Source organism: Emys orbicularis, chromosome 1, assembly GCF_028017835.1.
Source record: "Emys orbicularis isolate rEmyOrb1 chromosome 1, rEmyOrb1.hap1, whole genome shotgun sequence".
NCBI lineage: Eukaryota > Metazoa > Chordata > Testudines > Emydidae > Emys > Emys orbicularis.
This window is the reverse complement of record NC_088683.1, coordinates 158,915,091-158,942,260: the sequence shown is the minus strand read 5'-3', so window position 1 is coordinate 158,942,260 and position 27,170 is coordinate 158,915,091. Positions and strand designations below refer to the sequence as shown.

Below are 27,170 nucleotides of genomic sequence, written 5' to 3'. Positions count from 1 at the left end.
ACTTGGTAGCTGAAGCAAATAGACACACAGGCTTTGTAAGGGTTCCAAAAAAACCAGTCACTCTTTACTGTGGACAGCACAAGATATATACAGATCCAGACAAGACAATAAGACCTCTATATGCCATTTCCTGCTTCAGTGTTCAAGATGTGGGACAGCATCCTTTCAAGGTTCCAAGTCCCCTCTCCTGGAGCTCTTTCCTCTGGGCTTCCTGTCTGGATTTTGGAGTCTGCCGTCTCTCTTCGCTTCCTTTGACGTGGGCTGCTCCTACATCTCCCGCCAAGAGCCTGTGCCTTCCCCACCCCCTCACTCAGCCTCTTTTTAAAAGCTAGCACTACCACCTGGTTTTTGTTTCCCTCTTTGGGGATTTTCCCGTCTCCAAACCCCTCTGCCATCAAACCACCTGGGTAGAACTTGCTCTCCCAGCTGAGGCATCTATCATCATTTAGCCAGAGCCCAGTCCTTATATTAACAACTTTTTTTGTTTGTTCTGTACAGGAGTGGCAGAAGCACCCTAAAAGTGTGGGGGGCAGGGCACAGATGCCCAAACTGTGGCCTCATCCCCCACGCCACGCCACCCCTCTACCCCTCCTCCCTGTCGCTCACCATTATGGCCAGTAAAAAGTGGGGGGCCATGGCCTTGTTCTGGCACCCCTGGTTCTGTAGCTTCTTCTAAACATGGCAGGTGATGTGTGTCAGGGAACTTATCAGCCCATGACAAACTCACTATATGTTGAGTCCTGATCTACACGACAAAGTTTTGTGGGTATAGCTATGTCTGCTAGGAGTGTGTTGGGGGTGGGGGAATTGACACACACACCCTAGCTGACTTAGCTATACTTGCAAAAACCCTGGGGTAGACACAGCTATACGGACACAAGCATGGTTCTGTTGATTTAGACAATGTTTTTCCAGGAGGTGGTATAGCAATGCTGTCAGAACACCTTTTATCGGCTTATGCTCCTGCATTTACATATGGGGCTTTGCTGACATAACTATCTTGAAAAAACAACGAGGAGTCCTTGTGGCACCTTAGAGACTAACACATTTATTTGGGCATAAGCTTTCAAGCTCTCTAAGGTGCCACAAGGACTCCTCGTTGTTTTTGCTGATACAGACTAACACGGCTATCACTCTGAAACCTATCTTGAAAAAGGCTCTCTAGTGTAAGCAAGCCCTTAGGAATTTGATGATTCAGCAATTTCATCAAATGAACCAGAACTTGTAGCTTGTACATAGTCAAATTCCCAAAATCATCACAATGACTTAAAAAAACCTCCCAGAAACATGCCTGTAATTTGAAAAAAGGAAATTGGCCCTTTAAAGTAACCTGGTAGCATTTAATGCATCGGTTCCTTACACAGCTCTGAAAGTACGTACAATGCTGTGAAGACACATACATCTCTTCCATGCATTTCACCTGTAGGTTTGTATTAACATAATGTTGTAATACTAATACTCAGCACTTATGATATAGTGCTATATATTTTCAAAGCACTTGATAAATATTAACTAATGAATCCTGCTAAAAAGAAGGTTTAGTTATCTTGGTTTCAACTGAAAAAGGAAGGAAAAGTTCATTAGTTTCCTTCTTGTGGTCTGTTATGTTCTATTATAAGGAATAAACACAGTGTTGCTACACCCATACTGTTGCTATGGAGACTATATTTTAAATTTATGGGATCAGTTTAATAGTTTGGAGCATGATCCTGCAAGCTTCACTCATATCCTTACTCATCAACAATCACACTGAAATCTGTGGGGCTATGCGTGTAAGGCAAGCAGGAGTGGTCCCGTTAAAGTAAAAACTTTGCCACTGCCTTATTTTGAGAGGCAGTACGGTCTAGTGACTGAAGCGGTGAAGGGGGGCTGGGGAACAGGAAGTCCTGGTTTCTAATGTGGGTTTCATAGATTCATAGAGTTTAAGGTCTCACTTCCTCTGTATCTCAGGCTATCAAGTTTTACCCAGTTATCCTGTATTGAGCCCAATAATGTTCTTCCCCTAATTTGCTATGCAACATTGTAAAGTCACTTACACCAACATTTTTGAATTTTAGATGCCTGGCTTTAGATCAGTGGTTTTCAAACTGTGGGTCATGACCCAGTAGTGGGTCGTGGAATGGAAGGCACTGGATCACGGCGGCTCTGGTCAGCACCGCTGGCCAGGCCGTTAAAAGTCAGGCTAAGGCAGGCTAATCCCTACCTGTTCTGACACCACACTGCGCCCCGGAAGTGGCCAGCAGCAGATCCAGCTCCTAGGTGGGGAGGCCATGGGGCTCCATGTGCTGACCCGCCCCGAGCACTGAGCTCCAGTGGGAGCTGGGGAGGCGGTACCTGTGGGCAAGAGCCGCGCGGAGCCATTTGTGCGCCTCTGCCTAGGAGCTGGACCTGCTGCTGGCTGCTTCCGGGGCGCAGCGTGGACCGTGGTGCCAGGACAGGCAGGAAGCCGGCCTCTGCACCCCCGCTGCACCGCTGACTGGGAGCCGCCCGAGGTAAGCCCGAGCACCAATTCCCTGCCCCAGCCCTGAGCCCCCTCCAAACGCGGAGCCCCTTCCTGCACCCCAAGCCCCTCATCCCCAGCCCCACCCCAGAGTCTGAACCCCCAGTCCAGAGCCCTGACCCCCTCCTGCACCCCAATCTCCTGCCCCAGCCCTGAGCACCCCCAAACCTGGAGCCCCCTCCTGCACCCCAAGCCCCTCATCCCCAGCTCCGGTGGGTCGCGGGCATCAACAATTTTCTTCAACTGGGTCGCCAGAAATTTTTTTTGAAAACCACTGCTTTAGATTATAGAATTCTAGGTAAGTGGCCTAATCTGCAGATAGGGTTGCCAACTTTCTACTTGTACAAATCCGAACACCCTTGCCCCGCCCCCTGCCCGCCCCTCCCCGAGGCCCTGCCCATGCTCTGTCCCCTCTCGGAGGCCCCGGCCATGCTCACTCCATCCTCCCCTTCCTCTGTCGCTTACTCTCCCCACCCTCACTCACTTGATCATTTTCACTGGGCTGGCTCCGGGGGCTGAGTATATGTGATCTCAGGCTACCAACCAATAACTGATTTTCATCGCTCTCCATAAGATGGAGATGACAATATTTCCATACCTTACCAGGGAGCTTTGAGGCTTTAATTCATTAACAGTTGAATGGACTTTGGATGGAAGGGCTATAGAAGTATATCATTATTACAATGACAGGAACTGAGCTTGTGTTAATCATGCCAGTAATTGACTTCTGACTTTGTTTGGAGAGGGGAGTGGGTTCAATGTCCTTTATGTGAGAATCAATAATGTTCTATGCCTGTTGCTGTGACTTTGGCCAATAATCAAGCAAGGGCAGAAGCAAGGGCTCCCACGTTTTTCCAAAAAAACACAGGCTGTATTAAACATTAACAGAACCAACCTGCTCAGAAGGCTCCTGTTGCAGAGGGCTTGCTTTTCCCTCGCCTCTGGTGAAGGCCTTGTGGATTACAGCATGGGAAGATTGACCAGGAAGAAGGCTGAGGATCCCAGGAAGAAGCCTCTCTTTGTTCTTGCCGCTGTCTTGCTGCTCAGCTCAGCATGTGCAGGTAAGGAGGGTACTGGTGGAGGCTCATGTGCCAGAGGTGGTGGGCAAGGAATTGGAAGATTTGACAGATGTAGATTCTGGCAGTGAATTCAACTGATGGTCCCTACACTACACAATCCAATATGTATATCAGGTCCCTGCTAGAGCCAAGTGAGTTTTGGTAAGAAAAGTGATTGTAGAAATGACCCTTTCTTATCCCCACATATTGGTTCCACCACACGTGTCTGTGAGGCAGGTCCACCAACTTGGCTTTACAAAAGTAATTACAGCAACCCAACGATCAACTAAGTTTACACTGCAAAATCTTTATTAGCAGTAGTTAAGTATGAGGTAGAAAGTGCTAGATGGGATGTTCAGTTTGGCAGGCTTGGTAAATTAGAAAACCGACTTCTGTCTTGAAAATGGAGCATGTCTGATCTGAAAGAAGATATGGGACCCTATGGTTGGTTTAAAAAAATCACTGAAAAACTGTTCTCTTATGCTAAAATCCCATGGAACCTGCACTTCCTACAGCGTAACTCCCTGCTCCTTCCCTCACTTGCTGCCAATTGCTGTTCATGGAAGGCATAGGACTGTCCTTTCAATCATACCATTGATCACTCACAGTCAGAAATGCAACCCCTGGGCCCAGTTCTCCTTTCCCCATCCACACAGGCATGGGTAAGTCCCAAATAGATTTCAGTGGGAGGTTCTCATATCCTGCAGTGGGAAACTTGGGCCCTGAGTCTCTTCACTCTCAGTTCCTTGCAACATTCAGTAATGGTCCCTACAGGATATTTTTATAGTGTCCTCAGTTGGGATAGCATTTTGAAGCACTTGGAGGAGAGGAAGGTGATCAAGAACAGTCAACATGGATTCACCAAGGGCAAGTCATGCCTGACCAACCTGATTGCCTTCTATGAGAAGATAACTGGCTCTGTGGATGAGAGGAAAGTGGTGGATGTGCTATATCTTGACTTTAGCAAAGCTTTTGATACGGTCTCCCACAGTATTCTTGCCAGCAAATTAAAGAAGTATGGATTGAATGAATGGACTATAAGGTGGATAGAAAGCTGGCTAGATTGTCGGGCTCAACGGGTAGTGATCAATGGCTCCTGGGGCCAGTTTTGTTCAACATCTTTATTAATGATCTGAATGATGGGATGAATTGCACCTCAGCAAGTTCGCAGATGATACTAAGCTGGGGGGTGGGGGGCGAGAGGTAGATACGCTGGAGAGTAGGAATAGGGTTCAGAGTGACCTAGACAAATTGGAGGATTGGGCCAAAAGAAATCTGATGAGGTTCAACAAGGACAAATGCAGAGTCGTGTACTTAGGAAGGAAGAATCCCATGCACTGCTACAGGCTGGGGACCGACTGGCTAAGCAGCAGTTCTGCGGAAAAGGACCTGGGGATTACAGTGGACGAGAAGCTGGATATGAGTCAACAGTGTGCCCTTGTTGCCAAGAAGGCTGTAGCAGGGCAATAACCCCCACTCCTGCCCTGATGGGCTGAAAACAGCCCTGGGAGAGGGCTGTGGTAGAGAACCTAGGCTGACTGGGGAAACAGCCTCAGCTGGGGCCACGCCCCAATCAGGCCACAGCTGGCCCTATAAAGGGGCTGGTAGGCTGGAGCTAAGACAGAGTCTCTCTCTAGCTTGTTGAGAGAGATGGGCCTGGCTGCTGGGAGCTGAACAGGGTACCTGAGTGGAGCAGGGCTGGGGAAAGGCTAGAGGAGCTGGGAAGCTCCAGCCTGGAAACTTGATAAAGGCCAGAAAGATACTGGGGTTGCAGAGGGGCAGTCAAGGGTAGGCAGAGGCAGCAGGTCCAAACTCCCTTGCCTGTGATGAGTGGCTTTTACACTGCAGTCCGCCCCAGTGAGCGGGGGCTAGATGGTGACTGGCAGTAGCCAAAGACTGAGGCGAGGTGGGGCTATGGGGTTGAGGGTTCCCCTGAGTGGGGAGACCCAGATTGTGGGTTGCTGCAGTGGGCATAACCCCTGGGTAAAGGAGCACCGGGGTCCGGGAGGGACATGGGGGGGGGGGCAGCGGCAAGCGGGACATTGGCCAGCAGAGGGTGCTCCAAAGGCTGGAGAGCTAGTTCCCAGGACAACCAGCGGGAGGCGCCATGTTTGTGAGTCGCTGCCCCGCTACAAGGGCCGACGGCATATTGGGCTGTATTAGTAGGAGCATTGCCAGCAGATCAAGCGAAGTGATTATTCCCCTCTTTTCGGCACTGGTGAGGCCACACCTGCAGTATTGTGTCCAGTTTTGGTCCCCACATTACAGAAGGGATGGGGACAAATTGGAGAGAGTCCAGCAGAGGGCAACAAAAATGATTAGGGGGCTGGGGCACATGACTTATGAGAAGAGGCTGAGGGAACTGGGGTTATTTAGTCTGCAGAAGAGAAGAGTGAAGGGGGATTTGATAGCAGCCTTCAACTGCCTGAAGGAGGGTTCCAAAGAGGATGGAGATAGGCTGTTCTCAGTGGTGGCAGATGACAGAACAAGGACCAATGGTCTCAAGTTGCAGTGGGGGAGGTCTAGGTTAGATATTAGGAAACACTATTTCACTAGGAGGGTGGTGAAGCACTGGAATGGGTTACCTAGAGAGGTGGTGGAATCTCCATCCTTAGAGGTTTTTAAGGCCCGACTTGACAAAGCCCTGGCTGGGATGATTTAGTTGGTGTTGGTCCTGCTTTGAGCAGGGGCTTGGACTAGATGGCCTCCTGAGGTTCTTCCAACCCTAATATTCTATGATTCTATGATAATGAGTGATTTGTAAGGGGATTTCTTGTTTCTGTTTTAAACATGGCTTCAAGGTTGTTTAGAGAAGGAAAGAAAGTTTAGGGTGTAGTGGAGAGAGAATGAGCATGGAGAAGAGTCAAGCTTTTCAGTGGGGTTCTGTGACATTCCCCTGGTGTTATCTGGACCATTGATCTGCTAGGTCACTCCAATCCTCAACTCTGGGAGCCAGCCTTACCCTGCTCTGCTGAGAGAACCCCCACTCTTGGGCTGTTCACGCACAGCCTCTGGCATGTAAGTTGCTCCCAGCTACACGAGTGAGCACTTTTGGCCAGCCGCTGCTTGGATTGTGCAACCGAATGACACTAGCCAATATCTCTGGCCCCAGACACAACCCTAGAAACCTCTGTCTTGCAGTGTCCAGTTATGTCCGCTGGACGCTGCAAGCTTATATGAGTTCGTCAATTTAACAAAGAAATTGATATGTACCAGGCTTGTTATCCCAAGGGGAGTCTCTGACATGCTTCAAACCAAACACACTGCTTCAGGTAGAATAAACAAACAAATTTATTAACTACAAAAGATAGATTTTAAGTAATTATAAGTCAAAGCACAAGAAGTCAGATTTGGTCAAACGAAATGCAAAACGCATTCTAAGCTGATCTTAACACTTTCACTGCCCTTACAAATTTAGATATGTCTCACCACAGTCTGACTGGTTGCCCTTCAACCAGGCTCTCCCCTTTGACCAGAGCTTCAGTCGCTTGGTGGGTGTCTGTAGATGGAGGTGGAAGAGAGAGAGCATGGCAAACATCTCTCCATTTTATCATGTTCTTTCTTCCCTCTTGGCTTTGACCCCCCCCCCCCCCGCTTCAGAGTCAGGTGAGCATTACCTCATCATAGTCCCAAACTGACCAAGGGAAGGGGGGTGACTCACACGAGAGTCCAACAGATCCTTTGTTGCTGCCTAGGCCAGTGTACGTTGTTCCTGTCAGGCTGGGCTGGGTTTGTCTCATACATGCCCTGATGAGGTGTGAACTGCCCCTCTGTTCCTGGAGAGTTTTGCCTGGGCTTGTTTTAAGCCATGAGGACACATTTTCAGCCTCATAACTATATACATGAAATTACAACCTATAACATTACTACAACAACAATGTTCAGTGCATCATGAGCCTTCCAAAGACACCCGACATGACAAACTTTGCATTGGATACCACACAATCATTTTATAAGGATGAACATGGGGGTGCTGAGTGTTTCCCCGAGGTACAGAGCATCACAGTTGCACCAAGGATGAATATGACCTAAAGGGCACATTTTCAAATTGTCACCTATGTCATTTCTGCACAATATATGCATGCATGTAAAAGTGTCACTGAGCATATAAAAATACAGCATTTCTGTAGTGTTCTCCATGCAAAGATTTTAAAGCACTTTACAAATAATAATACATTTAACTTCACAATATACCTGGCAGATTGCATACTATGGTGACGGACTAAACAAAACACTAAGGGCTTGTTTACATGGGGAAATTTACCAGCCTAACTACACTAGCATAATTATACCACTCTAGTTAGACCAATATAACAGCCTATGTTGACAGGAAGCTTATACTGCTTTCAGAATGACAAATGCAGCACACAGAATAAACATCCGTTTGGGGCACTGTAGCAGATGTGTTGTCATGGAGGTGGGGAGTTCTGCCTTAAGGGACTGAAGAGGGACCTTACTTTGCTCTTGAGTGATCCTCTCTTGCTGGTGCTCACTGTGTTGCTGATAGGATCTGGAGAGAGCCATCTCTAGATCTCCAGTGACTAAGAAAGAGTAGCCAGGTATGCTGGAGGGTGGAGGTGGAAAAACACATGCAAGAATTACACAGACCAGAGTGGGCATGTGCTTCACAGAGATCTGTCAACAGTCTGAGCCTTTCTGAAGCCAGTCATTCATGATCAGAGTTTCATTGGCTCATGTGCTGTACAAACACGGAGCAAAAGACTGTCCCTGCCCTCAAAACATCACAATCTGAATAGTTACACTCTAGTTGATCTATCCGCTGGGGTTTCCAAGCCTAAGAATCACTGTTACTCCTCCCAGCCTCAGCAAATGAGAGCTTTGCTGCGGCTGAGCTGCGTGTGTCAGATCCCTGCCACACCAGCTTGTCTGTCTTGCCAGCAAACTCTTTATTACCCTGCCAGTCCAAGCCTTGCCTAGCAGGTAACAATCAGTGAACCCCAATTCCCGAGTTCCCCAGAGACGTCTATCCACAGTGCTCAGCCCCTCTGGCTGTAGCACTCACAGAACTTTATATAGTTCACTGCTCCTTGAAAAGAGACAGTATACAGCAGCTTATTAACTTAACTGGTGTTGACAAACCTTCCACTTCAGCTAAAGCACGGAGATGATTTATAGTAAAAAAAAAAAGAGGTACGTTTATTAATAAAAGAATATTGGGTTAAGTGATACCAAGTATAAGGAATAAAGCTAGAAATGGTTACAAACAACAAAAGTAAGAATACGCTTCTAAGACGTCGATCTAACTTAACAAGCTAGAGTCCTTTGTTCAAAGAAGTTTTTCTCACCCATCTTTCTTCCAGTCTGGCTGACCAGTTTTTTTAGCCAGGACCCTTCTCAGATCTCAAAGTGCTTGGTTTCTTTGTCTCCTCAGGTGAAGGATAACTTAAATTAGTGGTTCTCTCCCCCTCTTGTCATAGTCTAGTAAACCTTTGAAATGTATTCTTGAAAAGGAATCCCAGACGAAGTTTCTCTTTCCTGCTGGGGTGTAGACACCAGGCTGTTTTCTCCCCCACTTGTCAGCTCTGTTTACCTTTTATGTAGATGTACCTTCATTGTCTCTGCCTGGCTGGTCAGAAAAGCAAATACACACTCTTTTGTCTAGGGCAGACTGGACTTATGTATTATTGGCAAGCACATTTTAAGAACATAATTCCAGCACATATTTATAACTCTCTGTACATCCTTGTGTATATACCACGCAATGATTTTTGGGACCAGCATGTTGTCAGTTTGTATACGATAGATTATGACAACAGTGTGTTAGGTGCAGTGAGTAAGTCAGGGCTGATGAGTTGCTGACACACAGTAGTGAAACATCAACAGGCCTCAGTGCCACAAGAGTACTATCCTCATTTTACGTGGGAAAAGGAGGCACAGAAAAATTAAGTGACCTGCTGAAGATCACACTGGAAGGCTGTGGTAGAGTGAAGAATTGTACCCCACTCTCCAATGTCTCAGTGCAGTGCCCTAACTACAAGCCCATCATCCCCCTCCCCTCCATTTGCTCTTTCCCAGTGGGCATACGCAGACTAGGCATGTATGTTTTTGTTTCTTTCTCACTGCAGTGCATGAGACCTATGTCCCAGCGCAGCCCTGCTCTGACTTTCAGACTGCAAGCTTCTTAAAGGGCATGAAACTTAAGGTCCAGTTTCTTCTGTTCACCTCCTCAAACCCCAGCTGTGGGCAGCTGATATCACTTGGCGATGGCATCAAGAACTCCAGCTTCAATACTAGCCTGGACACCAAGATAATAATCCATGGCTTCACGTAAGCATAAACCGAGCTGGACACTTTCAGTCCCAGCTACCTCAGAGATCTCCTTCTCTCTCCTCATGTCATACCTCAGCAATTATTATTATTATTTATTATTTGTATTACCATAGCATCTCGGAGCCTTCGTCATGGACCAGAACCCCCGGATGGTAGGCACGGCACAAACCTAGAATGAAATGATATTCCCTGCCCCAAAGAATTTATAATCCACAATCAGGCAATGTGCTTAAATTGGAGGGGAAGATATTCCATGTCAAAAGAGCTGAATTTCAAAATGTCAGTGAAAAATCTAGTCAACATTTCTAATTCCAACCAAAAAAAAAGGAGAAAATGTTAATATACTTTTTGTGACTTTAATTCACCCTCATCTTGAGACGAGCTGCAGAGCTGGTCAAAATACTTCAAATTTCAACATTTCAATTAAATGTTAAAATTTCAAATTTCCACAGGTTTAAAAAAACAGGGATATCCCCCCACCCCCTCCCAAAATTCAGTCTTTCCCCCTGTCTTTTTACTATTTTTCTTCATTAAGAGTCTTTGCTTTGGAGTTTTCTCCCTCTTTTCCCCCCAGCCATTCAGTGCCTGGATTTCTTAACCTACTAGGAAGCCTGCCAAACCCACCTTTCTTCTTCTCATTGTGGAGGCAGGGAGTTTGAGCCAGAGTTTTTAAAGCTGTGGCCATTTGGTGGGTTTGTTTTATTGTGGGAGCATCAGCCAGCCCATAGTCGATTTTAAATCATGTTAGTTTAATTTCCGTGAAGGGTGAGACATTATAAAATGAAATGAATAAATAAAATACACGCAGAGGTAAATACATATCATTTTATGGAAGAGGTATTGTGACACAGAGAGATTAAAGCCCAAATTTTTCAAGGTATTTAGGCATCGCTGCACTCAGCATTGTAATGCCCAACTGATTTAGGAGACTAAACCTCATTTTAAAAGGGATTTAGGCACTTGGCAGCCAAAATCCAAATACCAAGGACAATTGACAGGATTTTGGCTCTTAAGTGCCTAAATCCCTTTTAAGAATGGGATTTAGGCTTCTAAATCAATTTGGTGTTCCAGAGCTAAATGCCTTTAAAAATCTGGGCCTATGCGACTTGCCCAAGGTCTCTTAACCAGCTGGTAGCAGAGCTGGGACTAGGAGTTCCTGGTGCCTAGACCTCTACTCTGTTCACTAGACTATACTCTCTCTATGGAAGGAAATTTCTTCTTGACCTCAGCTGGTGATCAGCTTAAGCACTACAGCAAGACTGATACCTCTGGCAATTTCACTCGAGCTGTTGTCACTGCAGGTGTTAGTTTTGGTCATGTAAATGTCTGATTTCTTTCTGACTCATAATGGGCAGGATGGCTATAGGTGAAAACAGTCTGTGAACTGCAGTGAAGAAAGACTGTTTGGGGCTGTCTGATAGTAGACAAAACTTTCACCTACTGTATGGCAGTCCCAGCAGGGAGATTTTGAGACACCACCCCAGAGGGGAAGTCTGCATGTGTGTGCGCCCCATTTTGGAAGGCATCTGACATATTTATTTCTGATGGCTCACCAGAGCACTGGGCACAAAGCCCTCCTGGATCAGTGGACTCATGGGTGCATTATTCCGAGCTGCCAAGGTGAATGTGGTCGCAGTTGACTGGGTTAATGGAGCTACAAGAACCTACCCTGGTGCTGTGGAAAATGTCATAGAGCTGAGCATAGAGATCTCTCGTTTCATCAGCAAGTTGCTGGTAGGTGGAAATGAATGTCTGGGTGGGAGGAGCATGGCCAAGGGACAGAAACAGGTGCGAATGCAAACCAACCCAGACAGTAGCTTCCACTCTGACCTCTGCTGTTTATTCCATAATAAGCTCACTGCAGTGGCCAAATAGACTCTCCGTCTTCCCAGATACCCAGATCCTTTTCCTCCTGAGTATCACAGCCCAGCTGTGCACTGAGCTGTCATCTGCTGCTCCAACCCATCACTCCATGGGGTCTGTGTACTAAGGATACTGCCTTTCTCCACCTCTTACCCCCTCTCATTTACCCTATTGTATAGCATTGTCACATACTGTAGTGCCTAGCATTGTGTTTCACTATATTGCATTGTACCATACTGCATTGTCCCGTCTATATCACAGGCCCCGCACAGTATTGTATCCTCACATATTGCAGGCACAGGCCTTGATCCTCCATTGCTTTCCCCTTGTGTCATCGTTTACACCTGTGAAAAGTGGGTCTCAAACACTATCAAAGCCGAGGTGGTAGGATAAATGTGTTGTGTCCTGTCCCATTATACTGTATTGGCTCAGAATGTGTTGCCCTGTATCTGTTGCATCCCACTGTATTTAACTAGGGCACATGGTATCATATCACATCATATTGACCCTTATTCAGAAAACACTGAAGTAAGTGCTTTAGTCCCATTCAAGTCAATGGAATCTAACCTATGCAACTAAAACCAATGAAATGAGAGAAAACAACATCAGCATGGGGTGGGGAGTTGACGAAGCCATGAGAGAGACCTTGTCCTTCTTGTTCCTGCTGAAGGGACATCCAGGTGATGGGGCAGTGTCACCCAACTAGGAGGTTCTGAGGGAAGTGCTCCAGAGTGAAGATAGCCCAAGGGGAGGGAACATGAAGGGGGCTGGAGGAGATGACCACTCTGACTTGGAGTGATCTTGTGTCCGTGATCAATATGTCAGAAAGAACTAAGTAAGGATAATATCCACCACTCTTCATTTCTTTCTGGTTACCCACCCTATGCACTGAGAGAAGCTGTGCAGCCCAGGAGCAGTGCACAGGACGGGGGGTCAGCAAACTAGGCTTTGCCACTGATCTGCTGTGTGACTGTGTAGATCACATTTCCCTGTGCCTCTGTTTTCCTATCTGTAAAATGGGGGTAAATAATAGAGACTCACCTCTGAAAAGTGCTTTGAGACCCTGGGATGAAAAGTACTAACTATTATTATCAACTCCTCAGGCACTCGGAGTGTCAGGGACATCTATCCACCTCATTGGGGTGAGCCTTGGAGCACATGTTGCAGGTCTGGTGGGGCAGTTCCATGGAGGCCAGCTGGGAAGGATTACAGGTATTGTAACATTGGGTCCAGGATTCTCCCAATGGCCCTGAACTGTGAGGACAGAAAGAGCATGTCAAGGTTGATGATAATGGTCCTTTAGCTGAGAAGTCTTGGGCTTGTGGGTACTTCTGAGCTACAGAGCGGTTCAGGAATGTTTTTTCTTGGAATAATGGCCAGCAACCCTCTGATGAGCACAGGATTTCACTTGCAGGACGCACTGTTCAGACTGTGAAGAGCCCGTAACATTTTCACACACAGTCAAATAATAGAATTCACACCACTTACTGGGTGGGTGGAGACCCGTTGTCACTGCACCATCAGTTAACGATGGGAAATCTAGACCCCATGGGAATCAAAGTGTTAATGCTTGAGAATAGTTTTGTATGTTCAGACCAATACCAAAGGATTGTGTGTGACTGAGAGCAATAGGAATGAATTATGAAGAGCTGACCCTTTCAGCTCAGAGCTTGTACCATCTTAGAGGGAAAATGTCCTGGCTGGGAAGCCTAATTGGACCTGGTACCAGGGGAACCACAAAAAAGCTTGCGTCAGATGGTTCTTGCTGGCCCCGCAGCACAAAGATCACTCCTATGTTTCCAATACAAAAAGAACAAAAAACATGCTTTCAAGTGAATAGCTTTTATTTCCGATTAAGGAAGAAGAACAACAAGCAGGAACAACAGTACAGCTCCCAGGAGAGAGAGAGCACAGTGTGTGTGACTCACTCTGTAGAGCTGCCATGTTGAGCTAGCTCAGTCACAGGGCACACTTTACACTCAGAGGTGCATTACATACAAGACAGTCTGTCTAGCTACCTGCACCACAATCCTCTTCCTCTACATTTTAAAAAATATGTGCATTATTATGATTAGTTTAGTCTGATATTAGGTCTGTGTATATGTTATGGCCCAAATTATTTAGCAGAAGGGGAAATTGGCATTGCTCTTCCTCTGTTTCCTCATCTTATCCTATCTCCTAGAACTGGAAGGGACCTTGAAAGATCATCGAGTCCAGCCCCCTGCCTTCACTAGCAGGACCAAGTACTGATTTTACCCCAGATACTTAAGTGGCTCCCTCAAGGATTGAACTCACAACCCTGGGCTTAGCAGGCCAATGCTCAAACCACTGAGCTATCCCTCCCCCCTCATAAGCATTTTGAGATTCACCTTCAACAGTAACATTATTATTTACATCCTCGCCAGGCCTATAAAAGTAGCATCATTTTCCTCCCCAGTAAATACATGCTCACCAACCTCACATTCAAGGCCTTCTGCCCTTTCTGAACCTTTAACTGGTAACAGTAGCTCAATATATGTCTTCCTTCTTTCCCCTTTTACCTCTGCCAGGTAAATTACAGGCATCAATACCTTCTGGCAATTCCCTTTCCCCACTCATTCCCACCCTGTGATTTCACAAGCATACCAGAAATTATATCCAATTTCCTGTTCCCGTTTGCAGCCTGAAGACATTTGGATCAGCATCTGGATTTCTTGATGCTAACCTAAACTCTTCCAACCCAAGCCTGGTTCCAGAGTCTGCACTGGCGCTCTTAGGGGGAAGAGGGTGGCAGTGTGTCTGCTGTTAAGACTTTAGTTCTATCTTGGTACAGGGCTGGATCCTGCGGGGCCCAAGTACACAAAAGCCGGCCGTGAGGAGCGCCTGGATCCTGGAGATGCTCTCTTTGTGGAAGCCATTCACACCGATACAGACAGTAATCTCGTTTCTATTCCTTTCAGCCCACTGCTTCTCCCCACCCTGCCATCATCATTAATGCCCAGGAACGTGGTTAGTGTATAGCTGTCAGTGTGGCCCAGCAGCTAACTCCAAGGCCAGATTCACACATAGGCAAACCAGGCACCCGCCTAGGGCCCACATTTTGGGGGAGGGGGCAGGAGGGAGGTGATTTTTTTACCAATGCAAATTTGTGTGCAAACTGAAAGAACTTCACTCACTTGAGTGAGTGGCATTGCAACCTGGTGCGCCGGGTTGCAGTCCCCCTCAAGTTTGGCCTGGCTGCCCCTCTGTCACGGTGAGCAGTGCCCCAAGCAGCGGCAAGACGAGCAGCCAGTCCTGGCAGATCTACAGCATGGCCAGCCCGGCTGAGGTGAGCGGACTATAGCACTGTTTGTTATTAGAAGATAGGGGCCCAGAAAGTGTATGTTTGCCTGGGACCCAGAGTTGGGTTAATCTGGCCCTCGGTGACTCTTCCTTCTAGGTCAGAAGATAATAGGCTCAAGTCTCACAGTAGGATGTGGATGTGCTTTGGTTAGATTTGCTTTCCAGAAGGCTTAACTCAAATGATAGTAAAAATAAATCTGGCCATGAGAGCTTTGTCTATACTAGAAGCCCCACCAACAATAGCATCCCTGAGAATTACATTGTAAATGTCCCCAGTGTAGACACAGACAATGTCAAAAAATTCTCAAATACTGCTCCTCCCTTTGCCTCTCTTCATCCCCAGCATCTGAAAGCAGCAGGATCAATGAATGGGCAGGAAGTCAGGTGGAGGAACACACAGAGAGAGCTTCTGCTGGGACCAGCTCAGCATAGCTCCTGGTTTTGCCAGGAGAAGATTGTTTCTGCTGAAACTAATCAGTCCAGCTCCTCCAAGGTTGGGCAGGGGAGAAGGTTCCCTTTCAATTCCCGAGCAACCTGAGGCCCTAACAATATATTGCCATTATAGATTCCCTGGCAGCTTTTGCAAAGGTTGGGGTGCAAGACCCACTGTCCTTGCCATCTGTCATCTCTGGTCATTACATACTGCTCCCAAAATGCCCCTGGAGATTTCAATTCAATATTCTCCTTCACTTACTGTCCTAAACTGTTATGCTGCGCTGATGGGCTCTGTTGAACATTCCCAGTGATTCCTGTGAGTATGTAGGGCCTCACTCCTCCTCCTTCCACTGACTTCAGGGGAGTTACTTCACATTTATTCTGGTGTAAGCAACAGCAGAATCAGACCCAGAGATAGTACAATTACGTAGTAACCTTTGTAAAGCGCTTAGGGGTCAATGTAGATGAAAGATGTTATAGAATAATAATGCTTTGCCTTTCTGTAGCACCTTCCCTCTGAAGACCACAAAGCTCTTTATAGAGATTTATGAATTAAGCTTCATAACTCCCAGGAGGGAAGTCAGTATCATTTCCATTTTACCGCAGGGGGAAACTGATGCCCAGAGACATTAAGTGATGTGTCCAAAAATACAGAGAGCATCAGTGGCAGGGCCAGGCATGGAATCTAGGCCTCCTGACTCCTGCTCCTGTGCTCTAACCACTACATATCTCTGCCTCTCACAGATACTTATGCAGGGCAAGAACATGGAAAAAGTCCTGCCCTTCATCACAGCCCATCATCTTCTCCTGCAGTGAAGTCACAATGGTGACTGATGACCTCACAGTCATTTCCTGGGAAACACACCATGAAGTCACAAAGCCAGCACACTGACATCACTGGGGATCAGGCAGGGTAGCCCATGAGGGAGGGGGAAACAACTTCTAATTCCGTTGCAGATCTCTGCAAAGAGAGTAAAGGAAAAACAGCAAAAAGGTGACCAGAGAATCATTTCCCAAATTAAGGTTTCTCCCATTCAGTTTCCTTCAGTGTTAAAGTCCCATTAAAACAAAGGCCCAGGTGAACATTCTCCTCCATGCTTCAATACATAAGGATGGAGCAATCTGTACAGTGCAAACAGATGGCAAGACACCTGAAATCCTCCCTTAGACTGGTGAAGAAACCAGCATATTGTGTGTGGGCCTGGGGCCAGCTCAGATACTGTTAGGTACATCCTGTTCTTAGGACCTTGGAACATGGAAAATAGCAGCTTCCTCTAGAATGTTTCCCTAGAGAAGGAGGAGCAGGAATAATAGCTCAGTGGGGTTTTTTGCTCCTTTCAGATTTTGGTATCCGGATTCCTGTAGGCCATATTGATTACTTCATCAATGGAGGCAAAGACCAGCCTGGATGCCCCCGGTTCACCTCATTAGGTGAGAAGGATTCACAGCAAGTTGTCAAGGGAAGTTCCCTTCATTCCAATCGGTCAGCCTGTAAAGCTACTGCTTGACTAACAATTCCCACCTGAGCCAGGGCAGGAGTATGGCAGACATTACAGCAGGACAGTAAATGTGTAAAGGACAAGCCATAGCATGACAGTATCATACAAGATCGGCCCATCTTGCCCAAGCTGCCTCTCAGCATTCAGAGAAGAAGAAAGACCAGATAACACTACCTATGGTTATGCAACAACATAACAGCCGAAACACAAAGCACACTGCGGCCAGGTTTCCACTAGAAACTTTTGCCTGTACCCAGGGGGTGATTTTTTAAAATATTTCTATACCAGCAAAAGCCCTAGTGTAAATGCAGTTCTACCCGCAAAAAAAGTCATTTTGCCAGTATCGCTTATTTCATTTGGGGAACCAGTATAAGCTATAATGGCAGAAAACCTTTTCTTCTGGTATAAGCTTCATCTACACTGAGAGGGCTTGTCAGTGCAGCTTTGCTGGCAAACCTTTTCTAATGTGGATTAGGCCTTAGAATTTACTGTATATAGGGCTCTCCATCCATAGGTCTCAGAGCACTTTATAAAGAAGGATGAGTATCCGTAGCATTATTTTCTAGATTGGGAAACTGAGGCACAGAGAGGCCAAGTGAATTGCTCACAGTCACACAGTGAGTTAGAGGCAGAACTGGGAGCTAATACCTATGACTCCTGAATTGCAGCCTTTTGCTTAGTCCACAGCTGCCCTGGAAAGGATGAGTGGAGGGGATTTTGGATGAAAGTTTCAAAAGCACCTAAGTGACTTGACTTTCAGTGGGACTTGGATGCCTAAATTGCTTAGGCACTTTTGAAAATTGTACCTGATGTGTCCTTCGCAGACAGAATAAAGTGCTTCTTAACTTGCACCCTAGCTATTACTGTGCTGGGCTCCTTAGAAATGCATAGAGAGTCCATATTGGATCAAGAGGTCAGTCCCTTCCTGGTCACCTTACCTGTAGTCTTGCTTTATCTTGCAGGGTATAACTATCTGATCTGTGATCACATGAGGGCGATACATCTCTATGTCAGTGCCCTGGAGAATTCCTGTCCTTTGATGGCGTTTCCATGCTCAAGTCATGAAAATTTCCTTGCTGGCCACTGCCTGGACTGTATCAATCCTTTCCTGCTCTCCTGTCCCAGAATAGGTATGATACCAGCCTGGGAACTCCACTGTCCAAAAGGAGAGGAGAGTAGAAACCTGAAGGTCTTTGATGCAGGGTGAGGCATTTACATTGGATTTTTTTGAGCTGGGGACAGTCAGGAGCTACTGGGTTTCAGACCTGCCCAGGGAAGCATTCCAAGTGCATCTGTGGGATGAGATGTAAAACCAAGGTTCCGAACACCTGCGGCCACTGAACACCCGATGGCACATTCCATAAAGGCAGGAAATGAATCTGAGCAAAGTCCCCAGATCTAGCCCCCTGCCAAAGTCTGCAAAAGGTCAGATTTGTAGCTGACCCCTCCCTCTGAATGGGCTAAATCAAAATCCTGAATCCAAATTCCTCTGAACTTGGGGCAGGTTAGAAATCTGAGTTCAGATCAGAATCCAAGTTCTGTAGTTTGGGACCAACTCTAGTGTTAAACCTGGTCTCCTGGCCAAATTCCAATGTGAATAATTCAATTCCTGCTCAGGGCTTGTCTACACTAACATTTAGTTCACAGCAAGCTGGGGTGTAAATCTACCCTGCACTATCCTGCTGCGCACTAAGTGTCTGTGTGGACCCTGCTGATGTGCATTAACAGCTCCTTAATGCGCTTTGATGAAATGGGAGTAAATCAAAGTGCACAAATGAACCATTAGTGCGTATCAGCAGGGTCCACATGGACACTTAGTGCACAGCAGGATCGTGCAGGGTAGATTTACACCCCAGCTTGCTGCATAATCAATGTTTGTGTGGATAAGCCCTTACATTCCCACCTGCAGTTTCAATAGGAGATGTTGTTCACTTACCTGTCTAACCAATGTGCACTTAAGTCAAAAAGTTTGGCTAGTTCAGAGAAGCAGCCAGAGTGTTTACCCTAAACTGAGCTGAACCTGAACTTCAACCCTTTTGAGATTCACCCATTGCTCCTACATCAGTATGCTGGTCAACAGTGGCTCTGTTCACCCCAGAGGTGGCTGCATTCCAGTACTGGGAGGACTCTCTTATGCTCCCCTGAGGCTGAGCTGTGCTGGGGGTGGGAGGAGGTGCACCGCTGGAAAGCCACTGGCTGGAAGCATTTTGCCCCTGAAAGGTATGGTACCTTCTCTGGTGTTGGGGGAATGCATAACAGGAGTCACTAGCCCTCCTCCCAGCACAGCCAGCCTGTTTTCCCTAGGTACACACTGCACAAAGTGAGCATGAAACCGTACCACCCTGACTGGGAAGCCTTTTTACACTCACTTGGGACAGATGCAAAGGATGGCACAGGCTGCAGGGCAGTGGGGAATCAGGCCCAGAGGCTACAATAGTGTCATCATGGAGCATGCCTGGATGCCCCAGTGACTCTCGTTACTGCTGGCTGCCCTGGTGATCACAGTGGTGTAACACTGGGTGTGCTGGTGAAACCCTGCAGTGGAGAGTAGCTGGGATGCAGACACTATGAGCCTGTTCCTTTGATCTCACTGATGCTGGAGGTAAGTAAAGACCATTTTGATCCACATCAAAATAGTGGGATAGGTGAGAAGTGAATCAGGTGTTCCTGCCACCCGTTCCCTCCGGGCCTTTACCCCTCCACCTTGGCTTCATTTCTTCCCCTAGGGCTGTTGGAGCGCGGTGGAGTCAGCATGGCAAAGCTCCCCGAGGAGGTGAAGGTTTACTTGGTGACTGCCTCCTCAGCCCCGTACTGCAGTAAGTAGCAAAGAGAGAAGGAAGCCAGGCTAGTGGCATGAATGAACTATGGAGACTTTCCATTTATGTCAGTGCTCCTGAAGAGAGTCACCATCATTGACTGGAACATGTCGGTCCTTCCCCTGCTCCCAATGGAAACTGCAGGTGCTTTGAGAAATGGATTCAGAGGGTATCTGGCTGCATGGTAGCTTCTGTAAATCCCTCAATACCTGCTGCAGAAATGCTGTATTGTGCTGTGCCATGTTCCTCAGCGAGGGACAACAGAGATTGTCATGCCCCGCACACACGCTCCTCAGCGAGTCTCACTATCCCTAGGCCTTCTTCAGCAGCTGTACACTGGGGGAGCGGAGGAGGGGCTGCTTTCACCAGGCGCAGAAGAACATCACTGTTACAAATGCTGGGATAACCCAAGCCACTGTCCTCTTCTGAGTTATGGGCCAGCTTCTCCATCCAGTTCCATACCCATTGACTCCTGGCGAGATACTCCATTTTCCACCGGTGTACCTGAGAGTAGAATCTGGCCCTAGAAGGCATTTGAGATCTGGCCTTCAGCCTCATTTCATGCCACACTCCTGGAGACTATAGAGGATAATAGGCCTGATTCTTCTCTCACTTCTACCAGTGTTACACCTGTGTAACTCCACTGGTCTCTCCATTTTCTTTCTGCCACCCTCCACCCTCTCTGGCTCTGTCTGTGTCTGTCTGACTCTCACTCTCAGAAAATAACAGTGAGGAATGGAGTCCCATCAGTAAACAAATATATGTCCAATTAAGCAGGCAGCCTGTGCCCTTTTTATGTCAAAGCTCTCCTTAATCTGCTCCATATGGTGCTGGAGAGGTCAGAGCATGCAGGGGGTGAGGACGGACAGCCCTCCCATTGGTACAAGGTGAGGGTTAATGCTGAAGGCATGGTCCAGCCAGGGACTTGTGCCCTCACTCTGTCGTGTGCTGTCTTTTGCCCAGTGTACCACAGCCTGGTGGAGTTTCACTTGCAGCAGAAGAGAAGCTTGGTCACCAAACTTGAGATCACCTTCCGCAGCAGCAACTCTACAGCCAGCGTGAAGATCACCATGTGAGTGACAAGGTGCACCTCTGACCTGTCTTTAGTCCCTCGTCTTCCTTGTTGCAGGCACAAGGATGTCCTTCTAAGCCATGTACGTGCATAGCGGTAGCGCAAGTGACCACATGCAATCACCACAAGGTGTCCTGGTAATGTAACTGAGTAGCTGATAACCTAACTGCTGGCAAAGAGAGGGACATCCAGCAAACACCAACCTCCCTTCCAGGGTCTGGCCATACATACCTGACTCATCAGGCAGCTGTCCTGATGACCCTGAGATGTGAGCTGAAAATGGCTGTGGAGACAGAAGCGTTTCTGTGCAGCAGGACAGTGGTTAACTGATCCATTGTAACTGCAGTTACTCAGCAATGAACCTGGGAGAGGAGAATCCACCGAGGCTGGGGACAGAGGCATGTTCAGGACAGTAAGATCCATCTGGAACCTGCCATCTTCCCCCAAATTGTATCTGAATTCAAGGGCCAGATTCTTTGACCCCTCCCTGCCCTGTGTCCTAACTCCGCTGGGATTTCCCCAGCAAAGGAGAGTGCCCAACAGGCACAGAGCCAGTCTTGCTGGCTTCTACAGCTCCTTTGTCCCTTCCCTCAACCTCCAGCACAACAGGCAAGGTGGGGCAGGGAGGAAGAGAGCAGAGCATGCTGCAGGATATGTGCTGGGGGCCAAGGCCAGAGCAGCACCAGAGCTAGCTCCCAGATGGCCCCTTTCTGTTGAGCTGAGCAGCAACTCCACTCAGCACAAAGTCTGGTCCAGATCTTTGAAGTGTGCTGCCTCTATGCCTGGGACCAAGAGCAGCAGGGCTGAGATACTCAGGGAAGGGCTGTTTCCATGGGATTTCCAGCCTGGCCAGTAACAAGAAGCACTGTACATCTCCACTGATTTCCAGCCTAACGTTGCAGACCAAAGAAGTTTAGATGAATTCAGATAAGCAGCCAACCTCCTGGAGCTTGAAGAGATACAAATCAAACCTCTGAGTTACAGACAAGTTCAGCCCAGGAAAGTTTAAGGCCAGGTCTACATTTCCCAACAATGTGTGTGTAGGTGCTTGGATCTGGGCCCCGCTCTACTCTAAACCTTGGTGGCTCAATCCTGACTATTTGAGGCAAACAGCCGTTCTGGTAATTTAAGTATGTCCACCAGGTGGCATGTGAGCTCAAGAAGGACAGGACATATGGAAATTGGTTGGGTTACAGATAGAGCCCTCTGAACATACAAAATTAGTATCCGTATCCAATCCGCAAACATGGTCTGTGGATATAAAGATTTGCAGGGCTCTAGTTACAGACACGCAACCTAAGGCCTTGTCTGTAGTTATACTGCTCTCTCTCTCTCTCTCTCTCTTTTTCACACACACACACACACACACACACACACACACACACACACACACACACACACACACACACACACACAGAGTCACTCTCTCTCTCTCTCTTCTAATCCAGAATAAGAGTGGCTTTTTTTTTGGTTTTGCTTAAACCCCTTCTCCAAGCAACATAATCTCAGCTGAAAGAAGACCCTCTCATACCGTAATAAGAGTGTCTGCCTGGGGTGGGCTCTACCAGTGTAACTATATCAGCTTAAATTCACACCTCAGATTATACAGAAGAAGCTTCCCACGCAGCTATGGCCTAAGCTTCCTACATAATCAGGCCAAGAGTTTCAAACTTGGTTGCCTGCTTGCTTCCAAGTCCATATTTAGGCACTTAAATAGGTGACCAGACTTTCAAGCGTGCTGAGCACTCAGCAGCTCCCAGGGACTTCTGTAGGATTTGTGGGTGCTCAGCACTTCTGAAAACATGTTGGGGTTGGGTTTTTTTCATGCCTACGTATGGAGTTAGGACCCTAACTATAGACACCCAGCTTTGAAATGTTTGGCCATCATGCGCTCAGTCCCGCAGAGCCTCCACACACAGCACTCCCATTAAAGTCAACCAGAGTTCCACACACACACAGGACTATTGGCGATAAAATTAACCAACCCTCTTTGAAATCCAGTGACTCTCTTCCCGTTTGTGGGGTTGCATCCCACATGTTGAGTACACGCTGCAGAAAGAAGGATTTCCCTTGGTTTGTTTTACATTTTCTTATCATTCATTTCTCTTATTTTATTTTCTGAGAACTGCAAACCAGACACAGTGAGCCAAATTCCTTCCCATGTAACTCCACTAAAATCAGTGCAATTACAGTAGGGATTAATAGGCCTCATTGTTCTTTGTAAAACAGGCTTTGTCTTAGTGGATCTGATCAATAGTCCTTACGGTCCATTACCCTCTTGCTGGCAGTGGCCAGCACCTGACATTTCAAAGAAGGCAACATCCCCCACCCCACACTTTGCCCACTTCATAATGCTCCTGGCCATCTGTGCAATGTTTAGTGCTGTATTTGTTGGAGTGTCAGGATAGGATTACAAGACAGAGGGACAGAGGAGTGAATATTTGCTGATCTGGGGGAGCTGCTTTAATCATGTGGTATAAGAAGAAAGATACACATCCACATCCACACATTCTCCAGCCTTTGAAGAGGAAGGGCATATAACACAGAGAGATCCCCCTGGAGGAGGAGAGGGGTCTATTGGGGCAGAGCCTCCCACCTCTCATGAAGTGTCAGATTGCCATAGAAGGATCCTTAGATCTCACCAAGTTCTATGTGGGTTCCTGTTAACAACCCCACCATCTCCAATGTTTCAGTAGACACCTGTGTCCCCATCCCCCCTTGCATGCTCACATGCTACTGTGGGTTGGCCCCTTGTTCTTATTCACATCCCTCCCTCTGCCTTGCAGACCTAAGCAGCAGCAGCTGGGCAAAGGGGTGCTGGCTCACCCAGTCCCACTCTGCCAGATAGAGGCGGTGACGCTGAAGTATCTCCCCAAGTTGCACATCTGGAAGAAGGACAAGGCTGTCATCATTGGCAACTTCTGTACAACCGCACTGCCTGTCAGTAATCGGTAAGCAGGAGACATCCTTTGAGCTCACTCCAGCCAGAGAGCCTTATTGGCCAGCTCAATGCTTCAGCTTCTCGCCCTGTGTGAGAGCACAACTCCTCTTGGGGTCACGCAGAAGCTGCTAAGCATGTTAGTTAGAGCTTCTCCCCTTTCTCTTCTCTGGCTGTTGCTGGGTACCACATACAGCAGAAATGAAGGAGATATTGGGGAAGGGCTGAGGTGCCACAAAGGCCCCTGTATTCACCCCCCACCCTTCCTTTGCATGCACACACACAGAGACAATTCAGGAAATGAATTACATGGGAGACACCCCAGATTTTAACGGATGAGCTGTGCAGCACGGACTGTGCCAGAGACTGTGAACCAGTAACCATTAGAGCGAGGCAAATGTTTTGGGTTGTTTTTTTTTTACAAATTATTTTGTCACCAAACAATGCATTTTGGCAGGTTCCTTTGCCAAATTTGGGTCATCAAATAGTTTTGGTTTGAAACAGTATTTTTTTTTGAGTTTTTTTTTTTTATTTGACAGACTGGATTATTTTTCCTGGATTTTAAATTCAGCCTCTGAACCAAAAAATCCATTATTTGTTTAACTGTAGTTACCATCCAGCCCTAGTTAGCATCTCCAAAGCAGGACAAACCAAAAGGAAACCCGTCTAACCTGGATGAGGTTCTCACCCTAATACAACATTCCCGATGACCAGTGTTATGTTCCCAGCATACACACAGAGAAGTTAGATAAAAACATAAATACTCTTAATGGAAGGTTGCAACGTAACACTACTTTATTGCTAGAATTCAGAACAATAACACACATGATCCCAAAAACAGAGAGAGACAAAGCAGGCTGCTCCCTAAGGCAGAGAGGCACGCGTCACCCCACCTTTCTTTAAGCTGGCTCTTTCCAGTCTGACTGATTGCATGCTTTGCTACAGAGCCCACTAGCCTACATGCAGGACCAGGAAACCCCCCTCACACTTAAAGTGAGAGCTTGCAATTCCAACACAGTCCTTGATATACCATAAGCAGACCCCTCGACTGCACCCCATAGTCATTAGGAGACATACTCCTCATTTTATGCCTAGCGAGCCCACCTGAAAGCTAGACAGAGCAGGGCCTTTGTACAGGTGCACAAGCAGGAGAGGACACAAGAAGCCTCCCCACTCTCAGACCCCCACACAGAGAGAAGATGCTACTGTTGCTCCAGAGTTCTTTTGAGGACTGTTCCTTTCCAGTGCCCCCTGGAGAGCAAAAGACCCACAAAGGTAATAGGGGAGTGGCAGAGTCATGACCTTATGTCCCCCACACCAGCTTGCACGGACCAGCCGGACACACAGGGGAACACATGCTGCACCTTCCTAAAGGCTGGCGCAGCAGCTGTGATCCATTGCACGCTGGAATTCTGGGAAGCATTGCACTTCCCCTTCCACAGCGCCCCCTAGTCGGGGCTGTGCCTAAATGGTACAATCTGGCCCATCACCTCTGACTGTTTGGGTGCGATGTCAAAGCCAAATTTGAAGCATCAGCGTGTGATGCCAATTCCTTGTGCACTGATCTGGCACCCTGTGAAAGCCCATATTCCTCACAGAGAAACACAAAATCTGAGACTCCCCTAACTAATGCAGCAGCAACTGCGAGAGGTGGAGATCAGAGAGAGTCCCTCTGGGGCTAGTCCTTTGACACCAGCAGGTTCTCGCCCTTGGTTGTTTTAAGATTTGCCTAACTCCTGTGTGCTTCTCTCACAGTGAGAAGATGTTTTGCCTGTCTCAATATCTGTCCCTGACAGCGAGCAGGCCCCTTGAACGTGACCTGGCAGTGAACTGTGCATAGGAGAGTCCCCTGGAGCATGTAGCATGCACAGGCACAGTGCTGGGCTCCAAATTGTACTTCCTCCCTCTGGACGATACTTCCTCCAAAAAGGACAGAACCAGTTGGATTTTTCATCCACCCACCTTGGGGATAGAATGAATAACAGCTCTGGGAAGAGAAGTGCACTGCCAAAAGGAAAGACTATGGTCAAGCGGTTAGAGCGGCAGATTGGCAGTTAGGACTCGTGGGCTCTATTCCCAGCTCTACAAATGCACCATTGTGAGACCTTGGACAAATCGCTTAATCTTGGCTTCCCCCTTTGTCAAAGGGGCTGATAATGCTCATCTTTCAAGAGGATCGTGAGGGTTGGTTAATTCCTTAATGTTTCTAAAGTGCTTTGAAATCTTCACATTAAACGCCCCAGCCATGCAAAGTATTATTGTTATTAGTGAGCATGCAGCTGTGTGGCTTTGGTTTTGTATGGGAAGGGGTCATTCCCCTAGCAACACACACACAGAGATGTGAAAATAACTAGTCCGGGCCATGGATGCCTACAGAGTCTGAGGACCTCTTGATTTCATATGAGTGGTCCTGCAGTGTAATCAGCATCGATATGTTTTCTCTTATCATGACAAGACTCCAGCTGCTATTCTGGCTATCTGATTGTCATTTTGTGATGGGTCTCTTTGGCAAAGTTGATGTGTCCTGTTCTTGGATACTCAGATTTATCAGAGCCAGGAATGTTCAAATATTAAAACAGATGATTTATTAGTAAGAAAAAACCACACCAAAAACACTCTGAAAAATAAGGATCTGCCCTGATTCAGGAACCCGTCTACATTTAGATGCTCAATAGCCCTGGCAGTTGGAGAACAAGAGATACAGCCAGAGGAGTCAGTGAAGAGCTCTGCTCCGAGGGCTGGACAGCCCTTCCGTAACTTCTTCTGCAAGAGCTTTGCATCTAGCCTTGGGAGAGTGGCCCTCCGCCTGGACACTCAGTCCATTCCTGGCAGAAGTCTCTCAGCCAGAGCTCATCAGTCTCTTTTAGGGCCATTCCCTTTTCTCAGGGTTTTCCCAAACAAACATATACCTCTACCCCGATATAACGCGACCCGATATAACACAAATTCTGATATAACGCGGTAAAGCAGTGCTCCAGGGGGGAAGGAGGCTGCGCACTCCGGCGGCTCAAAGCAAGTTCGATATAACGCGGTTTCACCTATAACGCGGTAAGATTTTTTGGCTCCCAAGGACAGCGTTATATCGAGGTAGAGGTGTATTTTAATAAATACCTCAGAAAATCAGGGTTCTAACCCCTGAATTGGCCACCTCACCAGACAGACAGACTTGGGGTGGAGAAGCCCTTTCCTTGCATGAAAGAAACAGAACACAGAGGTCAAGAGAACAGCTGGCCAGCAGAAGCAAGTCAGGACAAGAGCAAAGGAGAGGTCTTCATCTGGAGCCAGGAGGCTTCCCCACCATGACAAGATTCAGAACCCTACAGATGGGTAATTGGGTTGGGGAGGGAAGGGAGTGAAGAAAGAACCCTACAAAATTA

General features: G+C 47.3%; 1 protein-coding gene across 1 annotated transcript; it reads left to right on the top strand.

The window, feature by feature from the left end:
* The first annotated feature begins 3,467 nt into the window (after positions 1-3,467).
* On the top strand, positions 3,468-25,633 carry PLA1A (phospholipase A1 member A). The gene is made up of 11 exons (XM_065423215.1): positions 3,468-3,561; positions 9,645-9,846; positions 11,406-11,583; positions 12,816-12,924; positions 14,525-14,626; positions 16,810-16,899; positions 17,930-18,097; positions 19,694-19,783; positions 20,747-20,855; positions 23,642-23,806; positions 25,549-25,633. The coding sequence occupies exons 1-11, from the start codon at positions 3,468-3,470 to the stop codon at positions 25,631-25,633; spliced, it is 1,392 nt and encodes a 463-aa protein (XP_065279287.1).
* Positions 25,634-27,170: the final 1,537 nt, after the last annotated feature.